A 15,347-nucleotide genomic window follows, 5' to 3' on the forward strand; every position below is an offset into this window, starting at 1 on the left:
ATAAATCTTCCGCAAAACCTTTCTCTCGAAAACTCCTAGTGCCGTCTCATCGGATGTTGACATCGTCCACGCTTCTGCACCGTAAAGTAGGACGGGAATATTGGGTACTAAAAATGTGCATGTAACAGTTCAAGTTTGTTCTATCGAATCGAGGATTATTTATCCAAATCATTTTTAGAGCAGAAAGAGCTCTTTTATGTCCCTGATTTAGTCATATATAATTCTTGAGGAGTCCGCTGAAAACAATTATAGTGAATTACTTATCTCTCTGGAAGTCATTAACATTATTTTGGTATATATACTATCGTTACCAATCGTTTTATTACCAGATTTACATAAGCTTTAGATAAGACATCTTTAATTGTGCCGCAAAATATTTATTAGTCATACTAATTTTTGCGCAACTTTCAAAGTGAAACGTTAACTTTCGGGGCGCAGCTGGCTTTCCATTGACTTTTTCATGCTTATCGCATATTTCTGTTCCAAACTAATTATAACCCATTTGAAGTGACAAAGGCAAATTGTTAGGGATTTGCAAACAAAGGCAATATAATGCTATTCACGAAACACAAAGGAAAGAACTAGAAAAAATAGTACAGACCTACCTTCAATTTACGGGTAATTGTTAGAAATCAAAGTATTCTGACTACTATAGAGGTTAAGGGGGAATTTTTCGATTGTGTGTTAGTACCTAGTGCTTATATAAGCGACTCTTATGCATCTATGAACCGAAAAAAATCGATTGATTATAACAATTTTAAGTATTGAGTTTTTATATTTTGTACGCCTGCCACACCATTGTTTTCGTTTAAGTGCTCGAACCGTTGCTGGAGTGCTGCCCTATTGCACCAAAAAAAAAGCCAAACAATAAAGAGCAGCAACTGAAGCAGCCATTTTCCTGTAGAATATCATGCTCCACTAACAACTAAGGACCCTTCCTTGTTGTATAGCGCTTATGTCCTTGTTCCACCATCTGACATACATACACATACATCTACAAGTATGTTCAAAAAGTTCTCGTCGTTTCATGAATAATTGAATATGAACAATATTTGACTGTGACATATTGTTATTTTTTCGTTTTTGTACCTCAGTTTTGTGCTCGGCTTATTTACACTCATACTTCCAAAAATTACTTATTCATCACATTTGTTTCCCTCTTAAGCAATTTTTCTTTTCTTTTATTGTTTTCGTGAACTTTTCAGGGTAAAATTAATTGCAACCCCTGCAAAGGTTTAAGCTGCCGCCATTAAGGACTTTCTTAAATACCTTATTACCGTCTATTATTCAACTTAAAACAGTGTGTGTTTAAAGAAAACGACTTGCTTGGCTGGTCTCTGGGTTCACTTTACCATAATGTATGTTGATGGCATCAACCCTCGAGTTTTTTAATTGCTTTTGCTGCTGCCTCACATTTTTTTCTTCAATTTTTTGTGTGTATTTTTAAATACGACCGTGGGTTGCGTTGACCTGGCGAAACATTTAACTGCAATTAACGACTGATGACCGACCGTTTTGCATAAAGTTAAACATATATTTATATATTATATGTAATATGTATGTATGTTCGAAAAAAAGTTGCTTAAATGAAATATCGCAATTTGTTGTTGTTGGCTCATGGCGTTTGAAAGCACATAATTGAAAGGGCGTAACGGCACAAGAAAAATTAGCAAAGCGTTGAAATATTTTTAAATAATAAAGTGCTCGTGTCTGTAGAGGTGATGTGAGAGAGCGGGGAACCGCGTGCCGGCGGAAGATCGCCACACACACACATGGTGCAAATTTAGCTTACCCCGTTTTAGTACAGTCATAAAGTCTAGCAATAAAAGTGACCAATTTTTGTGTAGAAATTGAAATTAAAAAAGGAAAAAAACTACAAAAAAAAAAAAAATATTGAAACAAGTTTCCGAAACCCAACGTGCGTTTTCGTGAGGTTTTCGTTTTCTCTTTCAAATTTAAGACCCTAGCGACATATTCAGATGAGGCTTTCCTCAGAACTATGACGTCAACATTTAAACTGTCTACGAATATCTCTTATATTTATATTAAAAAAAAATTAAGGAAGAATTATAATCATGCATTTTGTGTCTTTAATTTTTTTAATAAATGAAACAAAAACAAATAATTTTAAATAATTTAAAAAATCAAAAAAAAAAAATTAATTAACTATTTATTTTATTTATAAAAAGACTGCTATAAAAAGAATGCTAATAAACTGTATATAATTTTTTTCTCTAATAATTTCGCATTTCGCTAATATTCTAAATATAATACAGTTGAACTTCCATAACTCGAAATTCTGTAACTCGAAGTTCTCTATAAATCGAACTCTTACATTGGGAATAGAAGCCAAATTTCATACAAATTACCTTCCATAACTCGGAAGTCTCTCTAACTCAAAGTTTTTTTTGTTGATTATGGTGATTCGAGTTAGGGAAGTTCAACTGTATATAAAAAAATAATAAAATAAAAAAATTATAATAAAAAAATATTTTATAATAAAAAAATATTTTATAATAAAAAATATGATACTTTTTAAATAAGTTGTTAAAATATATATTTTTTTTATTATAAATTTTTTTTTTGATAATTATAATTATTTTTTTATTTTTTTTTTGTTACTCATGAATTTAATTAAATTACAAAAAAAAAATTATAAAAAAAAGTTGTGAATATTTTAGTTTTTATCTATTAATTTATTTTTTGTTGATAAAGCAAATAAAATATTAGTAGAAAATTGAAAAAAAAAATTAATTATAAATACAGTTTATTAGTATTACTTTTTTATAATATTTTTTTATGAAAATCAGAATACCTTATTTTATTTCTCACGAAAATCTAAAATTATAAAAAAATTTTGAAAACAACTCAAGCTTTGTGAAATATGAGTACTCGTCTCATTTCAAAATGTTACGTTGGGTATAAAAACTCTCCCATAAACTTCATTGTCTTCCCCCAACTCGCCTAAAACAAAAAGCTTCCTCTTGTCATATTTACATATACCAATGAAAATGAATGTAGCTAAGTCATAAATTTTTGCTATTTAGTATGCTATACACGTGCCATACATAGCTACATACTTTTACCGGCACCCACACTTTTCTCTAACAAACACACACTCGCCACTCCCCAAACAGCCTAAACACTGTATATCGCCACCTTTATTGATGTTGCCGCCAAAAACTTTATATACAAATGTTCAAACCGAAAATATCACACTACCTTTAGTAATCATATTACAGTGTCATAAAATCGTATAATCCATTAGCTATACTTAGAACGGCATTTAATGTGGTAAATCGATCTGCGTTCGAAATTCATAATGCGCCGCACAGACATACTTATGTTTGTATATGTCAACCGAAAGCTCGTCTGTCTGTCTGTTTGTCACTCATTTCTAATGTCTATCAGCGCGTTGCTCAAATTTGGTACTACTCTGGGTAGGACCATCATTTCATGAAGTTGAAATTCGAGATGTTTTGCGCGTGTTGTTCACCAAATCGCCTTTGCCGTAATTTATAGTTGCTTCCACGATTTTATTGCTATTTTTAAATGTTATACAGCTTAGTGCCACTATTTATGGAATTTATAGCAGAAATCGATCGTTTTGATTTGTTATGTGATACTTTGGACATTTATTGCGGTTTATTAACTACAATTGTTATGCTTTCGGTATTTGACATAAGTCGTTTTTATTGATTTTTAACTTTCAAAGAATTTATTTGTTCTTCACGGTATATGAAGTTGAGTAAAGATTTTTTTTATAGAAAAGGTATGAGAATACTTAGAGTTCATATCTATGGAAATTAGCTTTTTTCATACTAAATTATAAATGTAAATATTCTTAAGGAGTTTCATCGAATTAACCACGCGAGTCTGTCGTCTAAAGAACCATCCATCTAAAAACAGCTAGAGAAGATAATTGAAATAAAATTATTAGATATTTTATGCGACTTATTAAAATTAAAACCTGAATTTCTTGGCTTTACAAAATACTGGACTTTCAAATTATAAATGTCATGCCCATCTTGGAGATGGTCTATAGAATCTAACCTAAAAATTCAACTCAAATATCATTATTTCTATTGTTACTGAGGTAGTTCTGTTCTGAGTTCGATCTTTTTCGATACCATTCTTGCAAGAAAACCTTTCTTTCTGTGCTTTAATTTATTTAATGATCTAGAGAGAACTTGTTATTTTTATTTTTTATATATTTTATTTTTACTTTCATTAAAGTATTTTTTCCAGTGTAAGTACTGCAAAATATAGTGAAAGATATACAAAAAAGCCATTAAATGATTTTCGTATTTTTCTTTGTTGTAATAAAACAAGTAAATATAATTACAACGACAACACCATTACAAATTTCTCCAAAAATATTAAGCGCTATTAATTTTAATGTGTTTTTATTTTACTTTCTGTGACTTTTCACTATTCAAGTTGGCGTTAAGCGTGATGATCTATAAATTTACTATCAGAAACAAAAGGTGCAGTTGAATTTTGTTTTGTTTTTTGAGTGAATTTTAATTTTGCTTTTTACTAATTTTTTTATTTTACTTTATTGTTTGTGTTATTATTTTATATTTTTTTATTATATTATTTTTTTTTTATTATATTATTTTTTTTTATTATTTTATTTATTTTTTATATAATTTTATTTTTTATTATTTTTATTTATTTTATGGTATCTTTTATTTTATTATATTTTTTATTTTATTTTTTTATTTTTATACTCTTGCAAAAAGTTGCTAGAGAGTATTATAGTTTTGTTCACATATCGGTTGTTTGTAACACCCAAAACTAAACGAGTTAGATATAGGGTTATATATACCAAAGTGATAAGGGTGAATGTCCGTCCGTCCGTCTGTGCAAGCTGTAACTTGAGTAAAAATTAAGATATCTTGATAAAACTTGGCATCATAGGAAGGTTGCTTTCGAAAATGAGCAAAATCGGACCACTGCCACGCCCACAAAATGGCGAAAACCGAAACACATAAAGTGCCATAAATAAAGCTATGGAAATAAAATTTGGTATGAAGGATCGCACTATGAAGGGGCATATTTGGATGTAATTTTTTTGGGGAAGTGTTTTAAGTTTTTGTACATATCTCGCAAACCTATAGAGCTATATAAACCAAACTTTCTGCAGTCGTTTTTTTTAGCCACTTCCTAATACAGCCCAAAAATGAAAGAAATCGGATCATAAGCACTCCCACCTCCCATACAAAAGTTAGGTTGAAAATTACTGAAAGTGGGTTAACTCACTAACGAAAAACGTCAGAAACACTAAATTTCTCATAGGAATTGGTAGATGAAAGCTGCACTCAGATTTTTTTTACAAAATGGAAAATGGGCGTGGCGTCGCCCACTTATGGGTCAAAAGCCATATCTCAGGAACTACTCGACCGATTTGAATGAAACTTGGTTTGTAATAGTTGCCTTACACCCCAATGATATGTTGTGAAAATAGGCCAAATCGCTTCACAACCACGCCTACTTCCTATATACCAGAACTTTGAAGACGATCTGAATCGTTTACTTTACAATATATAAAGTAAGTACTAGTGAAGATATCGTTGCAGAACTTTGCACAAATACTATGTTATTAGTGTGGCAGCCCCATTCTAAAAATCGCCGAAATCGGACCATAGGTTTTTAAGGCCCCATATATCGAACACGAGGACCTCGGTGCTTCTAACCTAATATTATGGTTTCCAACTTTCAATGGACTTTATACAATATATATGACGAATATGTGGGTCAAATTGTGTATTATATAATATAAATAAAGTTAAATAAATAAATTGCGAGAGTATAAAATGTTCGGTTACACCCGAACTTAGTCCTTCCTTACTTGTTTTTTTATTTTTTATTTTTCAATATATTTTTGTTACTCTCTTTTTTGTCTCTTTCGTTTTATATTTTCATAATTTATATACATATTTCAGCAATGGTGAAATTCTATTATATTTAAATTTTTATTTCTTTTTTTTCTGGTCACCTCACCCTGTCATAAAATAAATTAGTGCCATAGAAGAAAGAGTGAAAGAGTTTATCATTGTACACCTACTTTATGAAAAGTGCTGGAAGTAAACTTTAAAACAGTCATAGACCAACTTTGAAAACGTTAGACCAAAGTGCTGTCATAAATAGTTAGTTAGCAAAAACTGGGCGGATTATCGAGTGAGTAAACAGAAATTGAAAATGCTGCACGAAGTAGCGTTAGCAAGGAAAATTACATAGAAAATTAAAAGCAAACAATGTACGAAAAGAGTTCAACACGAACGTGCCACATTTAGTGGCGACTAATGGTCATTACTACTATGTGTGTGTAGTAGTGTTTAAATGGGTGTGAAATGTGCTGCGGGCATTTTCAAATTACCAAACAACTAACACCTTTTGCCCATTTCCGAACACACTTCCTTTATACACAACACATACACACATATATGTTTGCCTGTGTATATGTGTTGCGTATGTGGCACGTATCCTTTCGCCGTTACTATCCTTTCGTTTGCGTTTTATTACCAACTCGAAGCGCCATTAGACGTCCCGCTGGTTGTAGGTGCCATAATGTGTTGCGAATCGGTTACCTCAGTGGTGTTGCCGCGCGGGGGCGTGCCGCTTTCACCTTCAACTTTGACAGCTCGTAATTTATTCAAATGTGCGCCAGTTCTTTTCGCTACTCATGTGCGCTATTTTCCTTTTTTAACATATTTTTCGCATTTATTCGCATGTATTTTTTTTTGCTTTATTTTTATTTTATTTTCCTCCATTTTCGCCGGCTGCAATATAGCTTTTCGGTGTCGACATTTTGTTGTGCCATTTGGGCATAGCATGTGAAAGTCAAATAAACTACTCTGGATATCGTATGTAAATTTGCACTAAGCATTTCGCAATTATTAATGCTTTGTTTTTTCCTTCGTTTTTGTTGTGTTTTCCATTTCTAACAGTGGTTTGTGGTGGTTGTGTCACTTTATTAGCCTTATATAATTTAATGATTTCATATCTTTATGTTGATTAGGTAATTTTTGCAAGGACACGCTTTCATTTAGTTTGCTCAAAGTAATGGTAGTATAATTAAGGTCTAATGGATATCAAAGGAAGTCGGTTTATAAAGCATTTGGTTAAATATTTGTTATTAAATTGAAATTATTTTTTTTATTTTATTTTTAAATGCCGCTTTTGAAATTAAAAATCCGTGACAAAAGTCTTATGAAAACAAAATTTTCAACACTTGATTTTTCCCGTTCTCTAATTATAGCCAGAACCAACTCACCAAAGAAATCGCTCATTATCCTTGTTTATAGCTTCAAACCTTTCTCAACAAGATTTCAGGGAAATAAGTATTCATTACTTGGACCAAATATGGCACATATTCCTTATAAACTATTTACATAGATAGATCCTCGATAAAACAGATAAAAAGTTCGTTCCATAGTTTGGCATAACCTACAAAAGGGACGCACATATAAATTTCACAGTTATCGCACGTTTGAGATCGGTTTTTTAGATTTTTGTATTATGAAAACACTGTATAAAAAGATATCGGTTGTGTTCATTAAGGTAGTCGAAGTGGAGCACACCTTGTGGCCTTGCGGCCAACACCTTTCCGGTTGATAAGACAGTCTTCGTCTTCTTCAGAGCAGATCCGCTGGGCGAATTCCATTGTTTCGACTGTTCATTGATATCTGGTGTGTTCAAGTGGATCCATATTTCACCGATGATCGCGAAACCACACCAAAACTTTTTCGGATTGTGCTTAAACAGCGTCAAATACTTCTGAAATTGGTCTTTATCGCGCCAACAGCTTTCTCATTCCCAATATTTCAAGCAGGTTATGTTCCACTTGATCTTTTGGGGTGCCAAAGTACAGGATTTGAGAGCAATTTACTTTTACTTCACGATTTTCCTTCCGAAAATTGGATTCGAGGCACTAACCAATATGACACTTATTCATATCATGACATTGGACGGCAAAATTAAGTACTTAACGAGCCACACTCGTATAGTTTACTGATGTATAGTGTAATATAGTATATCTAGTAAAGTATGATATATTGAACAGTTAGACGTGTTGAATTTATTTTGATATTATTTATTATTAGCTTAATTTCCACCTAATTCTGTGATTATTAAACTTCAAATGAAATTAGTTCAATTATAAATACTGTTTCTGAGAACAACAAGTGATTTCTGAATTTTAAAAATAGTACAAAAAATAATTTTCCTTATTTACATACACACATTCCTCCAGCTATATAATTGCACAAAATTACCTAGAAACTATTAACTAAATATCTTTACATTCCTCCATCTATTTTCAGAAATTCGTCATAAACAATTTCGACTGAATATGTCGCGCGATTATGAATTCTTCGGCGTAGCACAAGATGATCCCACACTAATAGCATTCCTGCGCGAAATCCATATGCGCAAATACCCCATGCACTTCCTGAAGAATGCGCCCATTGACGATGTCACGTCATCTGCATCGCCGGCGGTGGCGGCAGCGGCGGCCGCAGCAGCAGCGACTGCAGCAGCCGGTGCGGCGAGATCTACGGCGGCCACCAGTGGTGAAGCAACAACAACGCATTTCAATTTCAGCAATCACTATGAAGGCATTACCGCCGAAATGGCGCATTACGTGGCCGATCTGGTGGGTGGCAAAGAGAATGGCGCCTACATACAATCGCTGCCGGGTGCAATGGGTCATCTGATGACGGCACCATGGCTGGCGGCCACATTGAATTGGGCGGGCTTGGTGGTGGAACCGGAACCGCGTCGTTTCTTCACATTGCGCAAACAGAATGCGCAACGGCCGGGTCTGCAGGTGGTGCACGCATGTATATCGCCCAATCCGTATCCCAAAGAGGTGAGTGTTATGTGCGAATGAGAGCAGTTGTGTTTATTTCGAAATTAATTCTTATTTTATTTGCTTTGCCGTGTCTAGGTTACCATACACAACGAAGAGTCGGAGGTGCGCATCAATAGTCTGCTGGATGAGGAAACGTCGTGGTTCAATTCGCGCGTCAAATGCTTTCCATTATATTCGCTAATGTTAGCTTGCAATCGTGTGACATATGATCTACTGAGTTTGGGTGTTCATGGGCATGAATTGGAGGTATGTGCAAATGAATTTACATTAAAAAATATTATTTTTGGTTTTTATATATTTTTATATCAAAAAGCATTCGACCATTCTTAACTATATTTTGATGAAACATTCACATATATATTTCTTATGTTTAAAAAAGTTTGACTATTATCACGCCTACTTCTTTTATAAGGCTCTGATAAGATTCATCAACTTAAAATCTTTGAGACATGAACCGTTGAGTACTCTTCAAAAATACACTGATTTCAGTCCCCCGAAAGACAACTGAGTTAAATTGTTTAAGAAAACTTCCTGTTCTTCCTTAGCAAGACAGTCCTGGGTGGACCATTGTTTCCTTAACTATCTTCCTCCAGATTTCTCCATCCGTTACTTATTCTAGGGCTATCCTAAAATCCTTTCAGTCAGCGTATTCGCTGGGCTTTTATGAATTTTATGACGTTTTCTCCATTAATGAGGTGTTCAAGATCGGAGTTCTATCTAATACGATACGTGTCATCTTCCATCTTGATTGGACCGTATATATTTCTTAGTATTTTCCTTTCAAACGTTGGTATATAGTTCATATCAGTCGCCTTCGTCGTCCAGACTTTATAATTGTATGCCAGGATCAGAAGTAGAAGTTTTTAGATACATTTTTGTTTTTAAAACGGTGTCAAGTTAACCGTCTTCGCTGCTAGGAAAATCGAGTTATTCGAATTTCGATCGCAGTGGAAGTGAACCTCAAGCTGGCAATAACCTCGTCCCAAGAACGTTTGCGTTTTTTGTCTCTTATAGGTCGATATTTTTAATGTGAGGTTAAATCCGAACTTAGACGTTTCTAACTTGGTTTTACTTTCATATTATTATTTGTATATTTATTTGTTGGATTTTATTTTTCTTATAGTATTATATTTTATTTTTTTTCACCCAATTCTAATCGCTTTCTCTAATCCACACACAGATCCTACAAACGCTACCTTTCGATCGGGTACAAATCGAGGTGATATCCATACACCTAACGGATGACATCGCACGAGGCTACGTAAACGAGCTAACCAAGTTCCTAGCGGGTAAATCGTATAAATTACAAAAGACCTTCGGTCGCAATTACTTCTATCAACGAATCAAAACGACGAGTCGAACACGAAAAAAAGATATACTACTACTCAAAACGCCTTAATTAGCAGCAACAAGAGCGGTTGGTGTTGCGACGGCCATGCTGTGAACGAACCAACGAAATGGGGAAAATACCGTTAAATAAGCTATTGCCGCCGTTGCTATTGCTACAACAAAGCTATTACTTTATAAATATAACTAAAAAAAAACATAAGCAAAAAATATATTATTAAAATAGTACGCAAAATTGCTGCGAATTTATGAATATCGATAAGAACAAGAAGAAAAACCAACAACAAACGAGCAGCAAAAGACGTTAAACGAAATTTTTTTTTTAGTAAACTCAAAATGGAAAGTAATTTAATAGCAAAAGCAAAAAGCGCGCGCGTTGAGTAAATTAAATTATTTAAATGTGTTGCAATGCACGAATATTATGCAATGCGAAACGAAATTAAAAAAAAAAAATAAAAATTGAAAAAAAAAACACACAAAATTTGCAAAGCACAGAAATTACGTTGGGAAGTGCGTAGTTAACGAAGCAGATGTGAATTATAAACTAAAAAAGTAAATTAAACGAAAAATTATAAAAAAATGAGCGCACATGCGCAGTTGCACTTCAAAGCGTGCAATCGTAATTTCCTTAAACGACGCAGCTATTTTAGTGACTAAGTAAGAATTTTGTATTTATAAAGAATTAAAGGGAGTTTTTCCTTATTTACGTAACCTTGCACGCTACATTTGCCTTCAATGCGCACTTCAGCGTCAATTCATCAATCATTGTTGTTTCGCGAAAGTAAAAAACCAAGCAAGAATTCATCAAAATTATAGCATTTTTTGTTGTGTTTCTCAATCACTATCAACTATTATTTTTAATAGCTAGCCTTTAAGTTACAAAATAAATAAAGCAACAAACAAAAATGTAAAAATGCAAAAAACGTGTAACAATGTTTGTGAAGAAGTAAGAATTGTTTGCTAACGATCGCAAAATTGTCGCTGTTGTATAAATACTAAATATAATTTAATTTAAATGATTTAGTTTACTTTGCACACTTACCATAGTTTAGTTTATAAAAAAAAAAAATAATTTAATTTAATTGAAAGAAATGCTTTATGAAAATTTAAATTATTGCCTAAACGAGTACGAGTTAAGTTGTCGTGAAGAAGTGAACAAAACAAGATAAGATATAAAATGGTATGTGAATGAGAGAGTCTTAGAGCAGTTATTTGCTTATAGTAAAAAAAAAAAACAAGTGTTAAACTAGCAGTTAACGCGCATACTGAAAATAATAATATATATACTGAAAAATATTTATATGTGTATAAATATATATTTATAGAACTATTGTAATGCTAAACACACACACACACACACACACTACACACTTTGAATAATTGACTGTTTTTTGATATTAGTTTGTGAAATTATTGTTTAATAAAGTAGCTAAGAGACACACTTTAAACGCACTTACACAATAAAAAAAAAAGAAACACGAGAAACATACACGAGGCTGCTTCGGCAATTTTGGTGAAAAAAAATATATATGCTTTAAAGCACTGCAAGACTTGCTATAATTATATAGCAAACGATATGCTATAAAATGTGTGCATATATTAATATTATACATATATTATGTAACTTGAAGTATTAACACAGTAACGCAAACACAAGAGGCAGCTTTTTATAAAAAAAATTAAATAATTATAGTGCGTCTTGCAGTTCTTTAGCTGCAAAATACAAATTTTTCACCATAAAATTGTGACATAACCTCAAATATTATACATACATATTCACCACAGCAGGCAGCTAGTGATGTAGTGGGCAGAAATGAAGCAGACAAGCAGCTAAAAAAAGTTAAAAGAAAATGTTTAAAGCATATTTCGCATCTGAAATGTCAAACTAAAATATCTAAAATATATTTCGCGAATATTTAGTGAAAATATAAAAAGGCGAAAATTTTCAAAGTGTAATGGCAGCAGCTACAGCAACAGTATTATATGTAGTAAAATATATATTTTTCTTATCAAAGTCGTCTGAAAAGCAGTTATTCTCTAAAATATTTTGTTTTGTGAGTTTCCAAACTATTATGGTTACTATGAATGCTATAAATTAAATAAAAAAAATATTTTTTTTTTGCAATTAATTTTGGATATTTTTCTTTAAAATATTAATAATAGATTAACAATGTTGCACAGTTTAATCAGAATAAACTTGTTTCTAAAATTAATTTTGATTTGTTTAGTAAAATAAATTTGTTTCTTAGGTTAAAATATATTTTTTGAGCGATATTTTTTTGAAAACTGCATCAACAAAGAATTAAATTAAAAAATATATTTATTTTGGCTCTGATTAAGTCACAATATATTTTTTTCTGCAAAATAATTTCGTTTTCTTTTCTTTAAAAATAATTTTGAGCTTTTAAATATCTCTTTCCTCCGTTTTTATTAATTTTTTCTGAGTGCTTGTCCTAAACATTTTTTTATATAAATATTTACTCAAAAACATATATTATTAATGAAAAATTGCAAATCTTTGTAAATATATAATTTCAATATTTTTATTAAAATTATATTTTCTTCTTTAAAATAAAAAAAATGCCGTCAAATTATTTTTTCTACTCCACATACTTCATAAATGTTGCCACTATTTAAAAAAAAAAAAATAAAAATAAAATATATTCATCTAACAAAAGCAACATAGATAAATGAAAATATATATTTAAAGCACTAATAATTTACACTCTTTATAAAAATATATGTGAAATTCAAATCAAAAGCATTTAAATCTCTAAAACTAATAACAGTCATCAACTAGAAAATATATGGCTGCAACCGCAAAATATAAAAATAATTGTTAATTATAGCTAGCGCGCCCAATTACACAACTACACACAGACACTTATGAAAACCAAAAACAATAAAAACAAATATTATTGAAAATCACAAAAGCTTCTCAACAACACTCAAAAGCAACTCGTTACTACTTTATATATAAACACATACACATAAATTAAATTACTATAAAAACTACCTTAAAAACGAAAACAAAAACTAGTTTTAAAATGAACAGCTACCAATTAATGTTAAAAATAAATTACACTCAAATAATGATAATTGTTTATTGTCTGTTTTTTTTTGTTCGTTTGTATGTATGTTTGTTTTTCAACAATTGCTGCTGCGTGTAGCCGTACGATGGTATTTATTATTAAATATATATTTATATATGTACATTAGTTTTGTATCATCGACATTAAAGTGACATTAACATATAACATTAACATTACCATTATCAGTATCTCATTAACAGCAAGAGCAAGCCGAGTTTAATGAAAATGCAAAAAAATTGATGAAATTGTAATGAATGGCATACATATTTATTGTATTAATGCAAATTATTATTGTAATTACAAAATAAAAAACACATGCATAGACCCGCATACCTTGATGGTATATGTATATGCTTAGCAGAGTCTTATATGTATAAGAAGTGTAAGCATTTATCTGTGTTAACGCGTGCTTGTACGAATTGAGCTCAAAAGAAGCTTATAAATAATATATATGAATGATATAAAAGAAATTGTAGCAACGAAATGGCAGTTAGGTGATTTGTGAGGTAAATGTAAAAATTATAATTTTTTGTAAAAACATTTTTTTTTAATTTATTATTTTTTTTTTTTGAAAATGCTAATTATTGTTAATATCAATTTTTTGTAAAAATAAGTTTTTTTTTGTAAATTTATTTATTTTTTTTTTTTGAAAAAATGCTAATTACTTGTAATATAAATTTTTTGTAAAAATAAATTTTTTAAATAGTTTGTTTTTCTAAAAATAATTTTTTTTATAAATTTTTTTTTTTCTGCAAAAATGCTAATTATTTATAAAATTATTTTTTTGCAAAAATAATTTTTTTGTAAATTTTTTTTGTAAAATATTTTTTTTTTAATATTTTTGTTTTTTTGTAAAAATTTAATTATTGATAATATAAATTTTTTGTAATTCAATTTTAATACTTTTCATAGTTGTTCATTTAATAAAAAAATTATTTAAGGTTTTTTTTGTTTTAGTTCACTTTGATCAACTTATGTATTTTTGATTTTTTCTTTTCAATATTTCTGTCTTACTTCGCAATATCATTTGGTTACAACCTCAAAAGCCTCGAAGAACCTTGCTTGCTTGCTTTGCACTGCCTTAAAAATCAATATAGTAATTAAATTAACCAATTATTCTGTAAATTTGCAAATATTCTTGCCCAAAAAGAAGTGCTTAGAAATTTAATTTAGAATATAAATTGCATTTATTATTACTTTTTGTTGATAAGCTTAAATTTTTTTCCGTTAAATAATGAATACATTAAAATATTTTATAAAAAAATTTACAATTTAAGTTAATTTATAAATTTGATTTTCTTTAATTTCCAAAAATTATTCTAATTTTTTAATTTATTTTTGTTAGAAAAAATATTTTTTTCTCCAAAAAAAGTTTTTTTACTAAAAGTGAGTTCACACTCGCCTACGGTGCAAAGCAAGCAATGAAATAACTGCCATTTTCGTTGTTTACAAAAATTTATTAATATTAAAAAATAGATATTTATATTTTGCAGTGCCCTTAATTGCTTTAGTTCAATGTTTTCCGCTCTTTATTATTACGACATTTTTCTATATTTTCTTTTGCTCTAAGTATTTATATAGAAATATGTTTATTATAAATATATTTTTGTCTAGCTTTAAGTTTAGCGTAAATTTTTAAAATAAGCCTAAATTTATGTCTTAACTGTAATTTGTATTTATAATGTCAACATATTTTTTTTCTTTTTTGTTATTAAGTGCACATGCATATTAACTGTAAATTAGCGCTACTACAAGTCACATCACGTCAAATAACGCATACATTTTGCTCATAAAGACTATTCATTTTTTTACTTTTAAACTATAATTTACACACGACAACAACAACAACAACGAATTTTTTATTATTTTTCATTACATGCAAGCGAAAAAAAAACGAAAAAATATTGTAAAGCATTCATATGTGTTCCTTCATCCGCCCATATACAACAAACATACATACATAATGCAAATGTCCAAATAGCACATTGAAAACAAAAACAAAAACAACAAAATGAATAAAATTTTTTGGT

General features: G+C 30.3%; 1 protein-coding gene across 1 annotated transcript in view; it reads left to right on the forward strand.

The window, feature by feature from the left end:
• S_2 (protein Star) overlaps positions 1–15,146 on the forward strand; it is an 86,311-nt gene extending 71,165 nt beyond the window's left edge. Inside the window, exons 3-5 of the mRNA XM_011192162.3 lie at positions 8,328–8,875; positions 8,954–9,124; positions 10,059–15,146. Coding sequence (XP_011190464.1) covers positions 8,328–8,875; positions 8,954–9,124; positions 10,059–10,277 — 938 coding nt within the window. The 3' untranslated portion in view covers positions 10,278–15,146. The remainder of the gene's footprint in view (positions 1–8,327; positions 8,876–8,953; positions 9,125–10,058) is intronic.
• Positions 15,147–15,347: the final 201 nt, after the last annotated feature.

The sequence above is a fragment of the Zeugodacus cucurbitae genome, chromosome 3 (assembly GCF_028554725.1).
Source record: "Zeugodacus cucurbitae isolate PBARC_wt_2022May chromosome 3, idZeuCucr1.2, whole genome shotgun sequence".
Lineage (NCBI taxonomy): Eukaryota > Metazoa > Arthropoda > Insecta > Diptera > Tephritidae > Zeugodacus > Zeugodacus cucurbitae.